Source organism: Caloenas nicobarica, chromosome 18, assembly GCF_036013445.1.
Source record: "Caloenas nicobarica isolate bCalNic1 chromosome 18, bCalNic1.hap1, whole genome shotgun sequence".
Lineage (NCBI taxonomy): Eukaryota > Metazoa > Chordata > Aves > Columbiformes > Columbidae > Caloenas > Caloenas nicobarica.
The window spans coordinates 12,697,460-12,718,629 of record NC_088262.1 but is presented as its reverse complement, the minus strand read 5'-3'; the positions used below and the strand labels follow the sequence as shown (position 1 = coordinate 12,718,629).

General features: G+C 46.6%; 1 protein-coding gene across 2 annotated transcripts in view; it reads left to right on the top strand.

Annotated features, from left to right (window-relative positions):
• Positions 1-21,170, top strand: part of MAP2K4 (mitogen-activated protein kinase kinase 4) — a 94,874-nt gene that overhangs the window by 24,323 nt on the left and 49,381 nt on the right. For both annotated transcript variants that reach the window (XM_065647563.1, XM_065647564.1), the window contains exon 2: positions 5,419-5,521. In XM_065647563.1, the coding sequence (XP_065503635.1) occupies positions 5,419-5,521 (103 nt within the window). The remainder of the gene's footprint in view (positions 1-5,418; positions 5,522-21,170) is intronic.

Genomic DNA, 21,170 nt, shown 5'->3' with positions numbered 1-21,170 from the left:
CTCCACAAGCAGCAGAGAAACTTCAGCATCCAACCAGAGACAGTATTCACCTTTGCACTATGACGCTCACACTGTGACAACAAGAGATTGATATTTCAGATTCAAACCAAGTAGAAAGCATTTTGGCAAGGATCAATTTGTATCCCTGCAAGACAGAAACCTTGGAAAAAATCCATCAAGCTACTTCCATTTTGAAAGCCTTACTGCTTGGAAAGTGAGTGCTTTCTTACATGTAACCTGAACATTGTCAGCAGTGTCGCTGAGGTGTGGTGTTCAGGGGTGGGGGTGAGGAAATTCTAGGAAGAAATTAGGATTGCTTTCTCCAACTGGAGGTGGCTCAGAGGCTTGGAGAAATCCTAGATGGCCAGGTGAAGTAAAAATAGTAATACAGAAAATAACTCGGGGGGAATACTTTGGACTGCACGTTACCTGCTAGGTAGTTTTCTCTTCTTGCGTGTAGACTGGTTGCCTCTGGTTGTGATAAAGGGATTTCAACAAGAGTGATGAGAACCTAATTGCAGAGCCAAGTGCTTGGATTAATCCTAGTGATGGATAGCAGCGCATAAATAATTATATACTTAAGCATCCATTCACCAGTGCAGCAAGAAACAAATGTGTGCTGTGAGCCTGAATTCTTCATCCGTGGCCGTGGTGCAGGTCTGCAGTGGGACTTGGCAAAGCTTCGCAAGTGCTTCTCACTGCGTCACTTCTGCCTGCAGCGCATGGAGCACCAAGGGACATGCGTGTGGAGCAGCGGGATCGCGTCCTCCCCTCCGCAGTGCCGGGAAACTGCCTGTTGCTAGAGCAACAACATGCTTTTAGAAATGAGGTTCAGAACAAGAATACCATCATTTTGAGGCTGCAGCGATTTGAAATAAGGATGGCTATCCTCGTGGGTAGAAGATTAACTGATTTATAATCAGAAAGCTATTTCAGCTGTTTTTCTCTTCTCTGAGAACAGATTAATTTAGGATACAATCCTGTTTAGATTCCCTCAAAACATAAGCAAATACTCCCCTTACCATTTCAGCTCATCCAAAACCAAGGCTGTCCTGGATTCAAATATAGTCCGGGCTTAGTGTAACCATTAACGCACAGCTGAACAAATCCACTAGCCAAAACTGGGAAGACCCTGAGTCAAGAAACTTCATAGTTTCAGGTCTGGTTCTGAGGATTAACCTAATTTATGAAAAAATAATATACTCCAAAGTTAGTTTTGGTTTCTTCCAAATCATTACTTCTCCAGTAATCTTTACTTTTACAGTTCTCGGAGAAGTAGATGTTATAGTGGTCGATGATTAGAATTATGTATTAGGATAGCAAAACCTTTAAAGGGCATTTAATTTATGCAAGGTGAACGTTTCTGCAGCACACTTTAGGACAATTTTGAACACACAGTTTTGGTGGTGATAGGGGTATTACTGAATTTCAGAAGCTACATTAACCCTGGGCTGCTTTATTGTAGTGGAACAGGGTGGTCTGAATTAAATCTGTATACAGCAAAATCACCACCAAAACTCTGACATCTGAAGAGGCCCTTTTGCCTCCAGTTGGTTTTGGATGATGTTTCCGCAAGGAATAGGCACGTGGAGCTGTCAAAAGTCTTTTTTGGGGATGAAACTCAAGACTTGTAGAGTGCGCAGCTGAAGTGCTTGATTTTTGAAAGGCTGCTGGAGAAGACAGCTTGCTTTGACTTTCGTCAGGCTTCTAGTTCATGTTAGTCTGTTTTATTTACTGCACGTGTTTGTACGTGCCTTGCACTGGATGGAAATTCCTGGCGTTTCTCAGGGTGCCCGTTTGTCCCTGTGCCCTGTTCATCGCCTGAGCAAAAGCAGAGCGTTCTGTTTGCTTCCCAGGGGCAGGTTATGCTTCTGTATTTGTTGGATTTGTAGAAAATGTAGTTCTAGATGGTGGATTGACATAATTGAAACTTACAGAGGTAGAAATCAAGAGACTGATGTTTAACAGTGATTAAAAAAATGTTCTGTCGCAGTGTAAAAACAGGAGGAAACTTGGTGTATGAAGTTTGCAAGTAGTAAGAATAGGAGCAGGTTTTGAGAGAGGAGTTTGTAGTTAATTGTGTTGTTTTTACTGTTGAGTCACTTCAAAGAGAAACGCTCTTCTAAGTTGCGTCAACATTGCTGTTGGAAAGGGAAAATCTCACCACTCTGTATTATTGCCCTTGAAAGAAGGGCAGTGAATAAAACAAAACTACGAGAACAGTGAATACTGTAAACCCTGACCGGGTCAGAGAGTGCAGTTTGTGCTGCCATAACAGGCCGGTGAGTGAGGGGCTGTGTCATTGTCGGGTTCAGCCCGAGCTGGCAACGTAACCACGACAGCCGCTCGCTCCCCCGCTCCCCAGGTAAGGGAGAGAATCAAAAGGGAAGGGAGAAACTTGGATAGAGAGAAACACTGTTTAATGAAATAACAAAATACTAATACACCACTGGTAAATATATATATGTGTGTGTGTATATATATATTATATATGTATGAAAAATAGAATATCACATAAAACATACTCAATGCAATTTCTCATGAACAGCCAGTCCAGGCAGCAGCACCTGGTCCCAAACAGCCGATTGCGGAGAGAGAAGCGAGAAAAAGGCAGAAAGGCCCAGAGGCCTCTGCAAACGGCAGGATGGGGAAAGGCTGAACTAAAGAAACCCCTGAACAGAACTGCCCTGAACGGGTCTCTGTCCTGGCTCCGACAGAGAGAAGAGACCAGAAGGTCCTGACTCTCCTTAACTATGAAGCCTGACGCTGATGGGATGGCATATTGTCATTGATCAGTCTGGATATCAGTCAAGGTCTGTCCCATCCATGTCCCCTTCTTAGCTGCCCCACACCTGTGAGCAGAGCTCAGAAAAAGTCTTTGGCTTCTGGACCAGAGCGATGAAAAACTTTAACTCTGTCCTGGAGTGTTATCTCTTGTTCTCAAACTAAACTCAAACAAAGAAGAAAGGTTTCTAACTGCATGAAGAAAACGAACTCATTCTCAGCCAAACCAGCAGAGACTGGTGTCTGCAGGCTCCCGCCCGGCTCCGGCGCCTGGCCTGGCCTGGCCTGGCCTGGGCGGTTCCAGGTGCCGCACGGGACTGGGAGGTGTCGCCGTCCCCTGGTCCTTGGCAGCCAGGAGCTGGGTTGGGTTTGCTCTGTGCGAGAAGGGAGTTGCTGTTGGGGGTGCAGTCAGCAGAGGTCTCGGAGGCTGGTCAGAGGATGTTTGTGTGGCCGTGTGACAGGCCGTGCACTCAGAGGACCTGCCAGGTTTCCTGCCAGGAAACCTCAGGTTTCTCGGTGGTGGCGGACTTGCCCGTAGCCACATGCTTTGGAAAAGCCTTGCTGGACTTCTCAAGAGACTGATGTGAGATACAGATTGCTTTGTGTCTCTGTCGGCTAACCATATCATTAGCATTAGCTTAAAATAGATTTTTACAGTGAGGGTGGTGAGACACTGGAACAGGTTCCCCATCATTGGCAGTGCCCAAGGTCAGGTTGGATGAGCCTTTGAGCAATCTGATGTAGTTGAAGATGTCCCTGCCTGTGGACTAGATGGTCTTTGAAGGTCCCTTCCAACCCAAACCATTCTGTGATTCTGTGAATATTGGTCGTGTAAACATCTGGTCTTTCAGAACGTTGTAGGTGATTGACATCGAAGATGTGGAGGGGTGATAGGTTCTGGAGCAAGTGATAGACTCTCATTTTGGCTTTGCCACCTTTTTGGATTTGTTCAACTCCTCCTTTGTTTCTGGGTCATATATAAGGACAAACTGACCTCTTTGGCTTCTTTTAAGTGATTCCTCTGCAGTTCATTGGGCACATGTGCTTCTGGAGCCTGAGCTCAGAAACTCTTCCTTCTGTTGCCCACCCAGCAGCCGACCCGACCCTTCCTCCTCTGCATGGTGTGTAATGCCGGTACAGAGCGCTGCGGGTCAGGAAAGAGGGAACGGATGTGAGGACGTGCTATGAGTGGATGGACAAGTACTGAAATGAGAATGAAATGTTACTGTCGCCTGGTGCCCTTTGAAACAACGCTTTGTTGCTGTGTCGGTGCCCGTGTCCTGCGGTCTGTGTGCACGTCCCATCGCACTGCCTGCTCTGGAAGAGTTTGGAGTGGCAAAGTCCAAGCAGGAGAGGAGACTTGCTTATCCTCGTGGTAGTGCTATGTGTATAAATTCAGTGCTTTGTGTCATCTTGCACAAAGTGAGAACATTTTTGCATACATGTAAGTATTAATAATATAAATAAAATACTCCTCATCCTACAGAGCACTGGATGGCAGCAGTGAAGGGCAGGGATGGAGGTTGCTCAGAGTTTAGAGATACCAGGCCATTGTGCTGAACCTGGGGAGGGACCCTACGCCTCCAGTTAGGTGCTTTTCAGGAAAAAAAATGATGTGTAGTAAACATCTGGAAAATTGTCTTTATACGAAAAAGATTAAAGGGAGATTTGAAAATACTAGCATTGTTCAAAGGTGGAACCTCATGCTTAGAAGTCTGTTTGTCAAACAAGGTGGTTAACGGATATTTTGGACATTCTTTGCTAAACTGTGTTATTTCTTTTATTTTTCTGCAAGACAAGAGGATGCTACTAAAGGGAAAGTACCCCACTGAGGCTGAACAAGAATGAGACAGGGTCTTCTGCAGCCCAGCAGGAGGGTGGGGAAGGGATACCTCCCTTCATAGTCCCTGATCCTGCTGTTCCTTGAGCTTCAAGGAAAAATACATAGCTAGTGGCTGGAGTGGTGACCAGGACTCCTCCCACCCTACTATTCATTTATTTTCTTTTTCCCCATGCTATCTCAGTGGGCTGCAGAGCAAAGCCTTCTCTGGCTTGGTCACCCCTCCGATGGCCTGAACTTTGCTCTTGGCAACCAGCTTGGCAGAAGGAGTGCACAGCAGATCTCCATTGTCGCTCAGGCCTGGTTTCTCTCCATCTGCCGTTGGGCTGAGGAGGGTCAGGAACCCCGTCAGACACAGAAGCTGGGTCCACCCTGGGTTGGGTGACATGTGCAGGCGGTGCTGAGCCGCGGCCGAGGTTGTGTCTGCAGCGTGGTCTGTTCAGAGGAGCGGTTGCGCATGGAGGGTGCTTAGGGCTGTGGTGTGGAGGTGTCTGAAGGTTTCCTGTGACTGCTGGTGGCTCTGGCAGCAGGGACTGGTGCTCCAGCTGTCCCAGGAGGTGCTTTGAACACCTTGTTTTGGGAACGACTTGGAATGAGACAGGAGAAGACATTGGGTGAGAGCTGACTCGGTTTCTCCATCCCTGTGTCTCTAACACATGCTATGGTTTGCTAATGTTGTGAGAAGCATTTTTCTTTTCTTACAGTATTTCTTTTTTGTTGTTGTTGTTCATTTCCAGATGCTCTTAATATTTTGTTGCTGACAAAAAGTTTACTCTGTGTTCATTGTCTCACAGGTAAACGCAAAGCACTGAAGTTAAATTTTGCAAATCCACCTTTCAAGTCCACGGCAAGATTTACTCTAAACACGTCTGGAGTCCCTTTCCAAAATCCACACATGTGAGTATAAAGCCAAAGGCACAACTAGTGGAACAACTTTGAAATTACTTAGCTAACATGCAGTGTTATTTTTAATGCAGTTCGGTTACTTCAGTTATTTGTAGGTTGTTCAAATCTGTCAGTTTGCGTCACTGTACAACTTTTTTTACCCCAGAATGAAAAATAGGTTAAATTTGGGATCTTCCTGTTTTACGCTGGAGCTACTGCCTTCCAGAATTGATTAAATTGAAATAAATTGTAGCTGATAATGCAAGATATGCCTGTAATTAATTGCCAGACCTATTCACTGTCATTTTCCTGTATATTTATTCAGTGCTTATTACTTTTTCTTAAAGAGGAGTTCTTGTTTTTGTGTTACTTGTGAAATACCTAACTGGGTTAGATTTTTTCCAGCACTAAAATAAAGGTTTGAGGATTGTCATTCTGTCAACATGGAGGTGTCAGGGAGTTACGCAGTGATTAGCTCTCCCTGAGTTTTCTAGTTACAGGTTATCCCTGTCCAAAGCTTGAGTGCAGGTGTGGCACAGAGCAGTTTCTGACACTGGTGTTAATAAATAACTGCAGTACGTCGTGACAGAAAATATCAGCTTTGTATCCTCAGATCCACCAATCTAGACTGACGGGTGACGCACTTACAGCCTGTAAGTGTGCAGAATGCAGCTGGCATGCAGGGCTGTCCCCAGTTTTCCCTCTCGAAGTTCCCCAGCAGGTCTCAGGAGTTTGGTCAGTGGCAGGTCCCAGAAGCTGCCCCTGCAGCGTCCCCTCCTGCCGGGGCTCTCCGGGCTGTCCCTGTTTGGGGGCTGCATCTGCTTGGCTCTGCATGTTGCTGCCTCTCTCCTTGAGCTCAGCACCTTCTGCTTCCCCAGGTTATACCCTCTACGGTCTGCTTCTATTTCTGGTAGCTTCCTTATGCTGGGGATTTTCAAGCAAGCCTTTGTCAAGTTAGAAGCGTGTTTCTGATGAGTTATCGATGGTAATTACAACATCTAGAAATTTTATAGAATACTTCAGATGATTCTTGTTACCATCGCAAGTGACCTTTCCAGTAAGTCCTCCTCTCCTCTCTCTTTTCCTCTCTGAAATAGAGTATTCTTACAGGTTGTAGAGCTAGCATTTATATATTCATTTTTTGTGTCTCATCACACCCTTGTAACAGTTTTATGTAGAACCCCATCTGGGGCTCTTTTCTCTCTCAAACCTCCCTGGTCCATTAAATAAAGGGCTTAGTCTCAGCTAGCGAGTTCACACCACCAGCCGTGTATAGGAATTGACTTTTCTGTGTTTATCTACACAGATTTCTGTCTCGGCTTCACTGGAAGTCACAGTGGCTCCTGTCTAGCACAGAAGAGCTTTTGTTGTTAGTCAGTGACATCTTGTTTTGTGTTTGTGCAAGTGACTGCCAACTTTGTCCATTGAGAAGGTGCTGCTCCGTCTCCATGGGAGTTACAGTTGTTTGCGGGGCTTGGGTCCTGGACTGGGTAACGGTGGAACTGGTTCTGAGGGCCTGGAGGTGTTTTGGGTTGGATATGATAGCTGTTCAGGTGTCAAAATTGATGGTGATGTGTCTGTGCTAAAGAAGTCTTGGGAGGCACCAGGCCACCATTTCTGTTGGAAAGACGCGGATGCAGTTGGTTGGATTGTCTTCTCTGTGTTGAGGCTGACTCAGCTCGGGTACAGCTCATTCATCCTCTTGGCCTTTGTGTTGTCCGTGGTAGGTGGTGTTCCCCAAAAGCGACATTCACATCTCCTGGTTGCACACTTCTCTCTAATGTTTGTCTCAGAGCCGGTGGACTATGGTGATGTATCTGTATCTCCTGCCTGCTTCCCAGAGAGGCTGGAATGTTTTTTCCTTTGTTGTCTAGAATCCTTTCTAGACTTGAGATTTGCATTGGATATTCCAGACCGCCTGGCCCAGATGAGTTCCCGATGCAAGGCGTGTGTCTGTTCACCGAGTCGCTTCTCTTCTCCAGCTGGATGATGCCGAGTGGCCTCGGTGCCCTTTGGAGATGAGTGCTGGCTTGACACTGCTGAGGATTTCCCTGTGTAGCCCCTGTTTGTCCAGATGGGTGGATCTGAAGATACAGAGAGGTCAATTTCTCACATGAAATTTGGGTTTCTGTGTTTTGGATCCACTGATCCGGAGCTGCCCCACTGCTCCTGCCTCCAGGAGGGCAGAGCGTCCTGTCCTCACGTGTGTCGTCTGCACCGAGCTCTGTCTGGGCTGCAAGAGGAGCAGCCAGCAGTGACCTCCAGCTGCCTTGGGATGTAAATTGCCTATTAGCTGTATTTTGCTTGATTAACAGGTTTTGATCAGGGAACCGATCAGGCTGGATTGGTGGATGTTCAGGTAAGAGTGTGGTTTCTTACTATGTAGACAGAAAGCAAAGGAGCAAATGGGGCTCATGTGCCTGTGCATGTGTTAGGAGGGAGGAAACCTCTGGGTAAATTTCATCACTGGAGTAAAGATGCTGCTGCCGAGGAGGGAAGGCACGTTGTGCCAAAGATGGCCTTGGAAATGTCAGGATATCGGGTGATAAAATGGGTATGGACCCCACACACCCCATCAAGGTGTGAGTTCGGCTTTCTTTTCAGAGTTTGTTTCTCAGTCTGAGGGATCTCAGGAGTGTTGGAAAAGAAGTTGAGGAATGTGGAGAAACTGTTTTGGGAATTACCGTAAGCCGGGAGTGGAGTTGAGCTCCTGTGAGTGGCAGTGACGCACACATGGACTGCAGGGGACTCAGTCTGGTTTCCATCAGGAGGTTTCCCAGGTGATCTGTGTGCGATTTCTGGCTCTACTCATTCATGCCAGGTCCTTGGTTATAATGGCATGTTACCTGGAGAAATGTTTTCAAAGATCATGGAATCTCAGTTGCAAAATGTGCTGTTATTAAGACTGACCAGTCCTCCTAGTTGCCGTACATCTCGTGGCACAGAATACCCCCCATAGCCCAGTGAGCTGTGCTCCTGCCCAGAGGCAGGTCCCAGAGCTTTGCTGCTGTCAGGGGGGGTAGAGACTTTTTGTTAATATATAGGCTGTGCCCTGGAGTGCTCTTTCCAGGAGGAGGGAGCATAGATTAAACACTACTGAATACAGAAAGTTGGGATGTGGATTTACGAATCCTTTTTCTGCCCCTCCTTGACTTTTCTTTCTCATCTGCAGTGGTTTTGAGCCATTTCTCATGGTTTGGGGCTGCATCCCTGCAGGATATGTGTGTGTGTTGCCGTGGGTGCGCAGGGAGCGCAGGAGGGATGGAGAGGAACATGTAGGAACACAAGAGCACATGCAGGAGGAGCTGGTGAGCGGTGGGGACCTCTGAGCTTTGCTGTGCCATCTCCATGATGGCCTTGGAGCTGGTGAGGACAACAGTGGCTGAGGGGCAGCGGGTGGCACGGCCCATCTGCTTGGGTCCCTGCCCAGCCCGCAGCACCCTGAGCCCGTGCCCAGGACACCTCCCTTCTTCACCCTGCCCAGTATATCCACTGCCAACTGTGTTGGGATGTCTTGAAGAACATCACCTTTGTCCCAGATGACCAGGAAACCACGTGAGGAGAAGACTTGCAGAGCAGAGACTACAACTGCTCAGAGTAGAGCCAGTGGCAAAACCCCTTATAGCCCAGTGCTGCTAGGGTTTTGCCCTAAATATTTTCTGAATTAGAACATGTGTTAAAATTGGGAGGCTTTGAAGTGACCTTTAAATAGGAGACTGACTCAAGGTGGCCTTGAAGGAGATCAGAAACTGGAGGTGCTTTCTCGTGGCTGGGACCTGGGCTATGGCTCCCTGAAATCTCCCCTCCTGGTGATGTTGAGGGTTGAGACGTCCCTTATTGCAGCTACAACGTGCTGTGAATGGCTTTTGTGCATGGGTCCCGTGGGGCGGGTGGGCAGAGCCCCAGCAGGATGTGTTGGGAGGAAGGTCCGTTCTGGTTCTGCGGCCGATGGAGCTGTGCAGGGCGTGCATCTTGTTCAGTTCAGCTGTGACGGCTGCCATCAAATAGGGTGGCAAGAGATCTCGCCTAGGTGTGGCCTGCTACCAGCCTGTCTGTAGGGTATCTAGTACAGTGATACACATAATTTTACATGTGACCTATACAGGGTAAAGGCAGGATAGAGCCTGCATTACAGAGAGCAGCTGAGGAGTAAAATTCCTACTCGCAAGGCCGCAGCACAGAGCGCGTGTGTGTTCCCGGCAGCTGTGCCCCAGCCCAGGGCCGCGGGTGCTCCGGCCCGGCCCGGCAGAGCCCGCGGGGCCGCGTGCGCCGGGGCTGGGGCCGCGCGGCCTGCGCGTGCCCGTCAGCTCACAACACGCTTCTCAGCAGTTCAGGCTGCATTTCTGGCTTAGACCAGATTAACTAACACTAACTTTGTTTTCCTTGCAGTGGACATTGCAGAGGCTGGAGGACACAAGCCGTGGTTAGAGTGAGCTCTTAGACTTCCAACCCGTTGTTTTTCAAATGCTATTTCCAACTAACTGAAAAGCATCCCACCTTTTACCTCATCTCTTGTGTGTCCAAGTAGGGTTTAGGTCACAAACAAAATGAGATTGCTCCGTTATCTGTGTGTAAGCTCTACAGAGCTACTTGCAGCTGGCGGCCTTTGCTGAAAGGAAGTTTAAATCTCACCAGCACAGGAACGATGTGGCGAGATGTGGCTGCAGGGCTGTGCAGGGCAGGTTTGCCTGGCACCTGTCTGTGCTGTGCTGCCCATCAGTGGCATCTATTGAACCAAAGTGTTCAGTTGGCTGTAGAGTGGTTTTTTTTTCCGTTTCCTGGAAAGCATTATACTCTTCTGGTCCAGTAGTGCCTTGACTTAAGTCTACAGAATTTAGATCCACCAGCTAAGAAATGAGCATGGACAATTTTGTTTAGCATCTGGTTCACAGCATGTTGATGCTCGGGTGTTCTGTTTGCTGGCTGGGAAGTCTGTTGACTGTCAGAGGTGCCACCTCTATAGAACTCGAACACCAGAACATTGCAGTCTCATCTGGAAAGGTGACAAAATGAAATGACCTCTTTTAATGCTCACAAACCCAGCTTCTGAGCTGTCTGGTGGCCTATTGGACTCCATAGCCTCCCTGTAGCATGTGGGTGTCTTCATGGATTCATGATGACTTAAGCTTCCGGAGGTGCCCTGCATGGACCTTCTTTTCCTTGTGACGCTTGGGAGAGCTGCACGTTTTCCAGATAGATGCCCCAAGAGTGTGTTGGCAGATGTTTGTTTAATAGACCTTTGGGGCTGGATTCCTCAAAAGCAAATGGAGATCCAGTTGCATGTCAGACTCTGATGCTTCCTTTTTTTACTGTATACTTCAGGGACTGTCATTATTCCTGGAAAGGATTTTTCTGGCTGTCCCTAAGTCTTTCTCAAGTGTCCACTTCTCTTTTAATTTCCTCTTACACTTTTCCAAACCCTTCTGGCATGTGGTTTCAGGCTCTCTGGCTGCATAGCTACAGCTGGCTGAGTTCAGTAGGAAATAACCTGTGGGAGTTACCACCATTTATCTAAAAAATATTAAAAAAACAAGTGGAATATCTTAAATTGGCATATTCACAATTACTTGTGTGAATTTTGTTGTAAATATTTCTCTCTCAGTTCCCCATTTCTATCACAGTCATTTTATGTCTTTATTGTTACTGATTTCTGATACCTTTCTGCTGCATGATACCGTCACATTGCAGGGTGTGATGCCTGGAAGCCTTAGAGAGAGGGTTCAGTGTAAAGGGCACCAGTTAAGAATTTGAATTTTATTCTGTGGCTGTTCCACAACATTTTCTGAAAGTTGCAGTATCTGAATATAATCACTGGGAAACTTGATTATATTTTCAAGTAAGCGTAAGTAAAATGGATACCTGCAAGGACTCAGCAAATTCATTTGTTTGAGTGAGTCTGTGGAAAACAGGCTTTCACTTTAATAGGAACATCACCAGTGTTTAAGTGCTAGAGCAATGTTTCTTGTGCACTTTGTTCAGGAGCTTGCTTGACCAATTTCGAAGTTTTGCCTTGTTTTTAATGTTCGTCTTCCAGAAGTTTACAAGTTTGTTTGGGCAGTGTCCTCTGTAACCTAGGTGATAAAGAGGTGATACGGTTTGTAAGACACCCATGCTCAGTATCTCAGACTTTAAGCAGATTGCCTCTTCAGAGATTGTTGCAGTGATTTCAAATTGGGTCCATCTTTTTGAAACACCCTGTACAGATGAGATCCAGAATTACATTTGGGAACTGGGAGGTACCAAAGTTCGTGTGAGATTTTGACTGAACATGCTGCATTAAGGTCTTTTTTTTTTTTTCCTTCTAAATTTTGGTATTTCTCTAAGGTGCTAATCCTACTCTGCGGAGGAACTTTTTGGTATCTACTCCTTCCAAAATAAATTTCTTTAACAACTTCCATGTCCCATTGAGCATCCCTAGTGGGATTGCTGTTCATTCTGCAAGGGTTTTGAGATCTTGGCAGTCTACTGTTGAACTTAGGCCTTCTGTGTCTGGAACCAAAATTTGGAGTTCGTGTTTCTCCATTAAACTAATTCCTATTGATTTTTCAAAGGTGCTGAGCACCTGGCTTCCCGCCACACTGGTGAGACCTGAGGTCCTCGGAACTTCGGCAAACCCGGTCACCGGCCTGCCTTTGGGTGTCTAAATGAAAGATAAGCCAATGTTATATACTAACTGGCTCCCCCGGGTTCTGAGTCCTTCGTGTGTGCCGAGTGATTTAGCTTCGCAAACCTAAATGGTTGGCACAAACTGTGTTCCCCATTTTGCAGATGGGAAGCTGGGACGTGCTGTAATTTGGAAGAGGTGAAGGTTATACCAGAGCTAGTGATGGGGTAGAGAGTTGGACAAGGATCTCCTGAGGGTCTGTGGCCCACAGGTTGGCTCTGTGTTACCCGTTGCTGGCACAGGTAGCAGCTGTTGTCCTGGCTCGTGTGCGCACACAGCTGTGGGCCCAGCTGCAGATTTGGGAGCCGCGTTTTGACCTGGCAGCCATGACCCTTCCTGGTGTGCCAGGGGGACCCATCCTTCCCGCCATGGGGAAGAGCAATCGAGGGGTCAGAGGCTGTAATGGCCTTGGTGGCGGTTACCTACCAAAGCACCACGGCCTGGCTTGTCCCGCCCAGCTGGGGACAGCAGCGCTGGGTGGTGGGAGCCGAGGAAGAGCCCGTGGTGGCAGCAGGGTCACCCGAGCAGGGCAGGCTGGAGGTTGGGAGCTGCCCAGGGCACCCCTGCCTCTGCAGGCCCCAGCGGGATGTGACTGTCCTCGATCACTTGCGGGCCCTGGCAGCTGGCACACACATGTCCAGGACACGCCGAGGTGTGAATGTGGAACGTTTCCTTGTTCAAGGCGTGATGTCTGATGCTCGTGCTGCCTCCTTGGGCGTGTTTTCACAGTCGTGTGGGGTGAGGGAAGGTGGGATGGGGCAGAGGCAGAGCTGCCGCCCTGTGTTCCATGTGAAGGTGTTATTAGTGATGCTGTCCACGGTTTTCCTCCTGTGGAGACATTAAGATGGTGTCCAAGGAGAGTCTCTGAAGAGCAGTAGGTTTGAGTTGGCTACCATATTTTTTTCTGCTGAGTTGCATGGTGTGTGGAGAGATGTGAAGCATTTTGGCTGAATGGAAAATGGAAAATTATCAGGTAGAGCAATGAGGTGGAAATGTTCATTTTCAAACCGAACCCGAGTTCATTCACCATCAAATCCGCATCGGTGTGGCTGCATGTTGGGGCACAGACAGGCCGTGCAGAAGAGCAGAGCTGGGCGATGTCAGCCTTGGACAGAAGGATCCTGTAGACTTTCTTTCTGATGCCTGGCTTGCAGTGAGATGTGCTGCCTTCCTTTTATCAAGTAGCATGGCTCTGTGGGTGACCTGTGGCTGGCCAGATCCTTCCGTGAGACACACAGGTGAAGAGCCATCGTCCTTGACTCCATCCATGCTCATGGCAAAGCCAGGTGCCCGCAGCCTGCTCAGGACTGGGCTTCTGCTGTGGAGATACCTGTCAGGCTCCAGAGCCCGGAGGAGAGCCAGGGGGTGACTGTGGTTTTAGCTTAGTCAGTGTAGTTTAAAAGGCCAGGTTTATAAACCTGAGTGTGAGATCAACACTTTAGGAATAATTTGTAAGGTCTAACAAGGAAAGAATGTTTGAGAAACATCTGTTGTCCTGCCCGTTGGAGAGTTGGAAATTTCTCCCAGTCTCCTTGCTGTGTTTGAGATGAGGGATCACAGAATCGCAGGCTGGTTGGGGCTGAAGGGCCCTCTGGAGATCCCCCAGCCCAACCCCTGCTCACGCAGGGTCACCAGAGCAGATCACACAGGTCGGTCCAGGCGGGTTTGAATGTCTCCAGAGAAGGAGACTCCACACCCACTCTGGGCAGCCTGGGCCAGGCTCTGGCACCTCCCGGCAAAGAAGTTTCTCCTCATGTTCACATGGACCCTCCTGTGTTTCAGTCTGTGCCCGTTGCCCCTCACCCTGGCGTTGGGCACCACTGAACAGAGTCTGGTCCATCCTCTGACACCCACCCTGAGATATTGATCCCATTGATCAGGTCCCTCTCAGCTTCTCTGCTCCAGCTGAACAGCCCCAGCTCTCTCAGTCTCTCTTCATGAGAAAGATGCTCCGGTCCCCTCAGCATCTTCATAGCCTGTAGGTTGGTGCTGCTTTTGTTTGAAAGCGATTCAAAGTTTCAGACTATAGAGGGTTCAGTGTGGTTTCAGAATTTCAGTGGTATTAGGTTCTGCTGCTCGTCTCCCAGTAGTTCAGGGGCAGCGCTGGGTCTGGCAGGAGCAGAGCGGGTGCGTTGGTGTTTAGCAGAGCCTGGGGATTTTGAGTTACGGCCCCTTCCCGCGGCAGCAGGGACACAGCTGGTCCTGGCATAGCTGCGTGGTTCACATGAAGTTGTAACTACCACAGTGCTTATTTCAGAGAAGTGAAAGTAGGTCAAGTAATTTCAGAGTCAGTATCAGCTCTCGTCTTGCCTTCTTACTGTTGTGATAACAGAAGCACAATTTTATCTTCTTTTTTCCCTTTTATTTCTAGATGCTGCATCCCCTAGGAAAGACAGCAGTGTACGTGCCTGTACGCAAACTGGTTGTAAATCTTGGTGTGTGGAGGTTTTAAAAGTGTTCAGGACACCAGAATACCCTGATCTTCTCTGAAGGGTCAGAGAGAAAATGGGGTACCACAGCTCCATTCATGTTGGACTTTTCAATAACATTTGAATCTATCAGTGTATTTTTCAGAGCATTTTAAGACCTATGTGTCTGTGCTGTACTGTTTCATCTGTTAAATTCTGTGAGCCATTCTAAAACTCGTATTTCATACTTTACAGAGAAGGTGTGATGCATTGCCACCTCTGAGTCTTCAGGAGGTCTGATTATCTACACGCAACAGTAATCTGTTGTGGTTAAGAAGTCCATGGTTTTGCAAAAAGATGAGCCCAGTTTCCAAGCAGTATATTTCAGATACAATTACACAAAAAATTTACAAACTGTTTAATGAGTTGCCAAGTTTTAGTAACCTTTTAATAATAGTTTGAAACTCTGTGCCCCACCCTTTCAAGTGGTTTCATTCATTGGTGGTTTGTTGTTGCAGTGATTTCAAATTGGGTCCATCTTTTTGAAACACCCTGTACAGATGAGATCCAGAATTACATTTGGGAACTGGGAGGTGCCAAAATTTCGCCCGTCCTCCCTCCAGCAATGAACAGTCTTTAGGACTTGAGCTCTTTGATCGAAATTATCTTGTGGCCCCTGTGTGTTATCTGCGTCCCAAGGTGCCCCAGGCATCCAGTGAGCTGTGCACATTGCTGCTGTCCTGCCAAAGAGGGGGACACTGAGCATCCCCATATCTGAACCCATCAGTTTGCAAAGCATGCTCGGGAAACCTATCAGATGGTACTGATTTCAGTTAAAATTTATTCAGGGAGCAGGAGATGCTGTTCATCATCTTTATATAACATCTGAGATCATGGACTGCCCTCGTGTCTTTTCTCCTTTAGTTTTTTTTCTTCTTGACCCATGAATCTGCCTTTCTGAGCTGGAGATCGACCCGAGGTCAACAGAGGCAATAGTGTTCCGTGCTTAGGGGCGGGTGTCCTGGGACGTGGGTGAAGTCCTGAGGCTGAAGAAAAGCCTGTATCCCCCACCTTCCCTCTTTGAGCAAATGCAGTAATCACTAGCTTAATATGCAAACCCTGCTGGTGTTCAGGGAGGAAAATGGGATGAAGCCGATTATTACATGTAATGTCTCTGGATATATATGTGTGCACACAGAGGTTTGGCCCTTACCCTTTTTTTTTTGATAAATACATTGTTCAATAATTATTTATAAGAAACGAGTTAGGACATGGCTTACACATTGGTCTGAGCTTGGTGCCTGAGTGGTCTCTGCTGTATCGTACAGATGGCATATCTGATTTCTGACCCTAAGAGCCTGTCACTGTTGGACTCCAATTAATCTGAGATGGTCAGGCACAGACTTTTCTGGTTGTGTGACATACAGAAATGTCAGAAAAGGTTTTATATATGGGCCGCCACTGTTCCTATTTGTGATTTAAGTTGGACTCGAGCCCTCCGTTTCCAGATGAGGACCTTGCAAACCACAGTCCTGCAGGAAACCCCAGTGCACAGCTGCTGTTTGCCAGCCGTAGGAACAAACTGCTCACTGCTGTGCTGTGTTCTCGGCGTCACACGGGGATCATCAGAACAAGAGCACATCCTTTATCTCTTCAGACATTAATCACCAGCTCATAGTAAAATATCTTGCATTTTACCCAGGCTACAGAGAAGTGAGCCAACTCTTCTGCTTTGTGGGTTCAGACTGAAGGAATTGATCACCCCTTTTGTCGTCTGTACACATTGTGAAATGGAGAGGCTGCAGATTCGGAGACTGCTTAGCCCCACAAGTCATTGTCAACGACTTCTGGTTTTGTCCTTTGCATAAACAAGTGACTTCTAGCATGTACCACAGATGACATCTGGACTGAATGAACAGACTGCACCCAAGAAAAACAGCCACTGTATAAGGAGCTCATGGAAAGGATGTTGTGGTGGATGGGATGGATGTGATGGAGGTGGAGGTCGGCCTGCAGGGCTGAAGTTGTTTTGCCATTCTGCTTGTTTGAGGAACTGACTTCTGAAAAGGGCTTAGATTAACTGGATTCACAGTACTTTACGTCAGTGAAAACTACAGACATCATCTTTGAGATTCAGGTCGATGTTCTTGCCTTCCATCATGAAGGTCGGTCCATTTTGGGAAACCTCAGAAAAGTGGGAGCAAATGGCCAAGCCAGCCTTCTCTTTGAGCCTGTTTTAGTTCATTCTTTTGTAAAATATACTGGAAGTAAATCTGGATGAGCAATTGGTCCTTCATGCCTGACATAACTGATGCCTTTGCAGAGACCAGTGTGGATCTGTTGGTAAGGATTGTTCCAAATGGCTCTGGCAGCAGCAGCGTGAGGGCAGTTGTCCTCTCTGAGGAGTGGGGGTGCTGCTCTATAATCCAGCTGAGTTTCTTTTGTCTCTATGATGTTCTGGGTGGGTATTTCATACCAGTGAAAGTTGGGAAAGGTGATTCTCTTGGACCACTGGTCTATCTCCTTACAGCATCCTTAGTTTCCTGTAAACACCTTTACAGAGCTCACAGAAAATTATCTCTTGGCTCCTGAGAGTCAGTGCAGAAAACTGCCCCAGGCAGCCATCTGGGACAAGAACAGCATTTAACACCTCACCATGGTGGAGCATGGTGACCTTCAACAGGCAGCTGCTTTCACTGGCCTGTGGGAATCTTACCTCTCAGAGAAGGGACACTTTACAAATACAGGTCACATTTGGTCTGCGTAGTCTTGGTATGAACTCTCTTCTGGTCACACTTGTGATAGCTGCATGTCTCTAAAAAAGCCATCTGTCTTGCAGTTAGGTGATGGTTTGTCTCCCATCTGCCCTTGTCTGCCACAGAAAGAAAAATACTGCCAGGTGCATTTGTGGCACTGAATTGCAGGTTATTTAAGGCTGTGATACAGCCCGAAGTGTTTTATTTTGGTTTTTTGTGTTCCTTTTTTTTTTTTTTTTTAATCCCAAGTAGAAAATAAATCCTGAAGGAGAAGTTGGAGAGCTTTTAGCTTTCGCAGACTAGGGTTGGAATTTTCTGACATACAGAAGTTTAAATTAGAAAAAATGCTTGTTAGAGTAGTTGAAACAAAAATGTTTCATCTAGTGCTCATTAACTGCCTCCCTCAAGTGTTTCCAACAAGGAGCTGAGCAAACCCATCAGTTTGCATTGCTGACTGTTAGTAGTTGGCTGCCTCGGTCATTTGTACATGTATCCCAGTGCTTGTTTTCGGTGATTCGTACTCGTACCCCAGTGCTTGTTTTCCATGTGCCCCCCATGAAGGGCTGAGCAGGGGCCTGTCCAGCCTGAGCTACTCGAACCATTCAGAGGTCACAGTTCCTCTTAGTGGGAAAGGAGATTTCCAAAGCTGGACAGCTCAAGGGACTCGCGGATCCAAAACCTGACTTCTGTTCCTGGGGAAGTCTCGTAATACAGAGTGGTAATTGACCTTCATTTATCTGTCGGTTCTGTGGCTCTGGAGGTAACAAGAAAGGATGTAGTTGTACGAGATATGCAAACTTATTCATTAAGAGAGGGGGATAAGATGAATTATGAGCTCACCTGAGAGACACCACCAGTGCTAGATTGGTGGATTCAGGATGGAAGCTAGATTTAAAAAAAAAATTTAAAAAAATTAAAAAAATTTCTAAGTTCTGTTCTAGAGACCACAAGAAAAAGAGAGCAGGCATGGTCAGTGTGCATCGAGGAAGCAGCATGTCACTGACATGCAAGTTTTTGGTTAGTAAGTTGAATGTAGTTATTAATGTTCCTAATCATAGTAAGAGTATAGTTAGAAATAATTATTGCCATTGCTGTAAGAAAGCAAATTGCTGACAGTGTGAAACTACAGCTCGAATCATCGGATGCCGCATTGCTCCCAATATGGGGAGGTTGTTTAGGTGAAATTTGGCAGACAAGTATAATACATAGCTCGGTAATTTCTTGTGCTAAGCACACCATGTTGGTGTGACAAGCTGAGTATTGTGTCATACGTTATTGTGTTGTGTGATAACAGCACCATGTTTTCCTATCATTTTTACAACTTTTCCTGGTTGAAGTGATACACAGGCAACCCTGGGTAATAATCACATTGTCCTGTTGGGATTCAAAAGGGGAGAAGCGGATCTCATCCAGAAACTGTCCAGCAGGCTACAGTAAGCTTCACTCTCTCTTAGCCATTGGCAAATATTTTCCGTACCCACAAGAAAGGCATCTACTTAAGTGATGGAATTTGTCTCAGAAATAGTGTCATTCCATTGAGTGATTTTTGTGTAATGATAGTGATATTGCATCTCAATATCATTTTGCAAAGGATTTTAAGTACGTATCTGGGGTTCTTTTGTTGCTTCTTATGGATGTGCTCATGTTCCTGTTTCCTGCTCTTTCCCGGATAGCTGACCAGCGCTCAGGAGATGTGATGTTTCTGAAAAAGAGTTAGCGTTCTCAGGAGGGTTATTTAAATTAATTAGCTCAGGGTTTTCCGGTATTATTCTGAAGTGCTTGAATCCAGTGTAAGTTTGAATACCCAGCCGTGATGGGTTCAGCAAATGTGCTGCAATCTGGCCCATGTCCAAATCAAAATGAGTTTGAGATTAATGCGCTCAGTTAAATTTGGTACAGGCTTCACTACAGTGAATTGACAGGTTTCCTCCATGTCAAGGGCAGGATTAATCAAAATCCATTGTAACTAATTCATTTACCAGGGGAGTTTAATACAGAATATTGATATTTTACAAGCCTCAACCAAACCACATTGAAGTCAGGAGGACTCTTTGCAGCCTTGAGAGTGGGCTGGACCGAGTCTTGAGGGCTGTGGAAGGGGCTGTGCAATCTTCTACACTTTGTTAATATCTTTTAAAGTTTTGGAGAAGCATAGAAAACCAGAGCAATGTTAGGGAGAGTTTCTGCCACTTAGTCATGATGAAAAAGAGCAAGTGTGCTTTTGCTTTTAGTCTGAGTAGGTAAGAGGTGCAAAACTAAATAATTCTCTGACACATTTTCTGTATCTCTTCTTCATGCCTGGGAATCTGTTATTAAATATAACTAAGCCTTAGGACACCTTACATAGGTCAGAGCAAAACCAGTTTAATTCTGCCCCTCTTGCCAGGATGCTGTTGCCCCTAAACTTATTGGAAGCAGAAATTTCTTCTCACAAGAATCCGAAAGATTTGTGAGAGCACCAACATTTTCAACCCTCTAGAAAAAAAGTAGAACATTTCTTTTGGAGGCTCTGCAGTGAAATTTAAGCTAGGATTGCTGTTTTATTAGTTTTGACCTACAAGGTCTGAAAACTGCTTTATGAGTAACACAGGCACTGAGATACAAGCATGACCACCTCTACAGGCTATTTAAAAGTCTTGGTAGACTTGTTAGCCAAAGTCATAAGCCATGTTTTTATTCTGAAGTTATGAACAGTGCACAGTGTTATTAAAACCCTGCAGTTTGCATGGAAGGTTTTTAGTTAGGATTTATGTTTCAGCGTCCCTTTGGCCAATTGTCTACAGATCAATTTCTAAAATCGCATTGTGTTGAGCAGCTTTTTTACTGAATCTGTGGACAAGTAGAATGTGTTTTCATTAACCATAGTGTAAATAGGAGCTTTATTTATAGACTTGCTAGAAGAACCCAGCACTAGGCAGGCTTGTGAAGCACCGCTGGTTTTCTTGGATCTTTTTGACTCTGCACATTTGTTTTATTCGTGTCAACTGTAATGTCAAATACCTCAGGTTCTTTGTGTCCTGCAGAACTCCTGCCAAGTGAAACAAAGAGGTGGCAGGTAGCTACTACAGCATCTTTCTGGTCTTGCTTCCTGTCTGATAACTTCCCGTTTTGCTTTAAAAAGCCACAAACCTTTCTCTGCTTTTTCCAATGGTCCTTCTTGTTCATGCCAAGGAAATGCTTGTTTTCAAAAGTTCTGGTGTCCGGGCAGCTGGGTGCTGACAGCAGGGCTCAGGGAACTATCACAGCCCGGCCGAGAGCTCCCGACATCTCTGCGGTTCTGCCAGGAGGTGTCGTGGAGCTGCGGCCATGGGGGCCTCCCCTGCGCCTGGGCCGCGGCCTGCAGGAGCTCGAGTCTCACTCGGGTGTCCTGGACCGGGCCGCAGCGCCTGGCGCCAGCCCCTGCCTGCCCCCGCCAAGCCGCACCCACAGACGTCTTCATTCCTGACAAAGGGCCACTGTTGGGGGGGTTGTTGTCTTGCTGGGTGCTCCTGACCCCTGGGAGAGCCGCTGTGACAAGCACAGTGACCAGCTGCAGTGGGACCGACACATTGGGGCCTTTCAAGTGCAGTAATCGCAATGACCTCCTTGGCCTGTCATCTATTTTTTTTTTTTCCCAACACTTTTAAAAACTTTTCAAAAGCAAGATGAAGAGTTGGAAGATCAATTCCTGGACATCAGGAGCTATAGTCCCCAATGAGCATTTGAAAATTCTACTTTTAACTATCTGAGGACTATCTAGTACTCTTTAGCTATTTATTTTATTTTTTAAAATCATACATTAAGCCCCAGAAGTCCATTTTACACATCCTGATCTTCTGGAGAAAGTATACCCA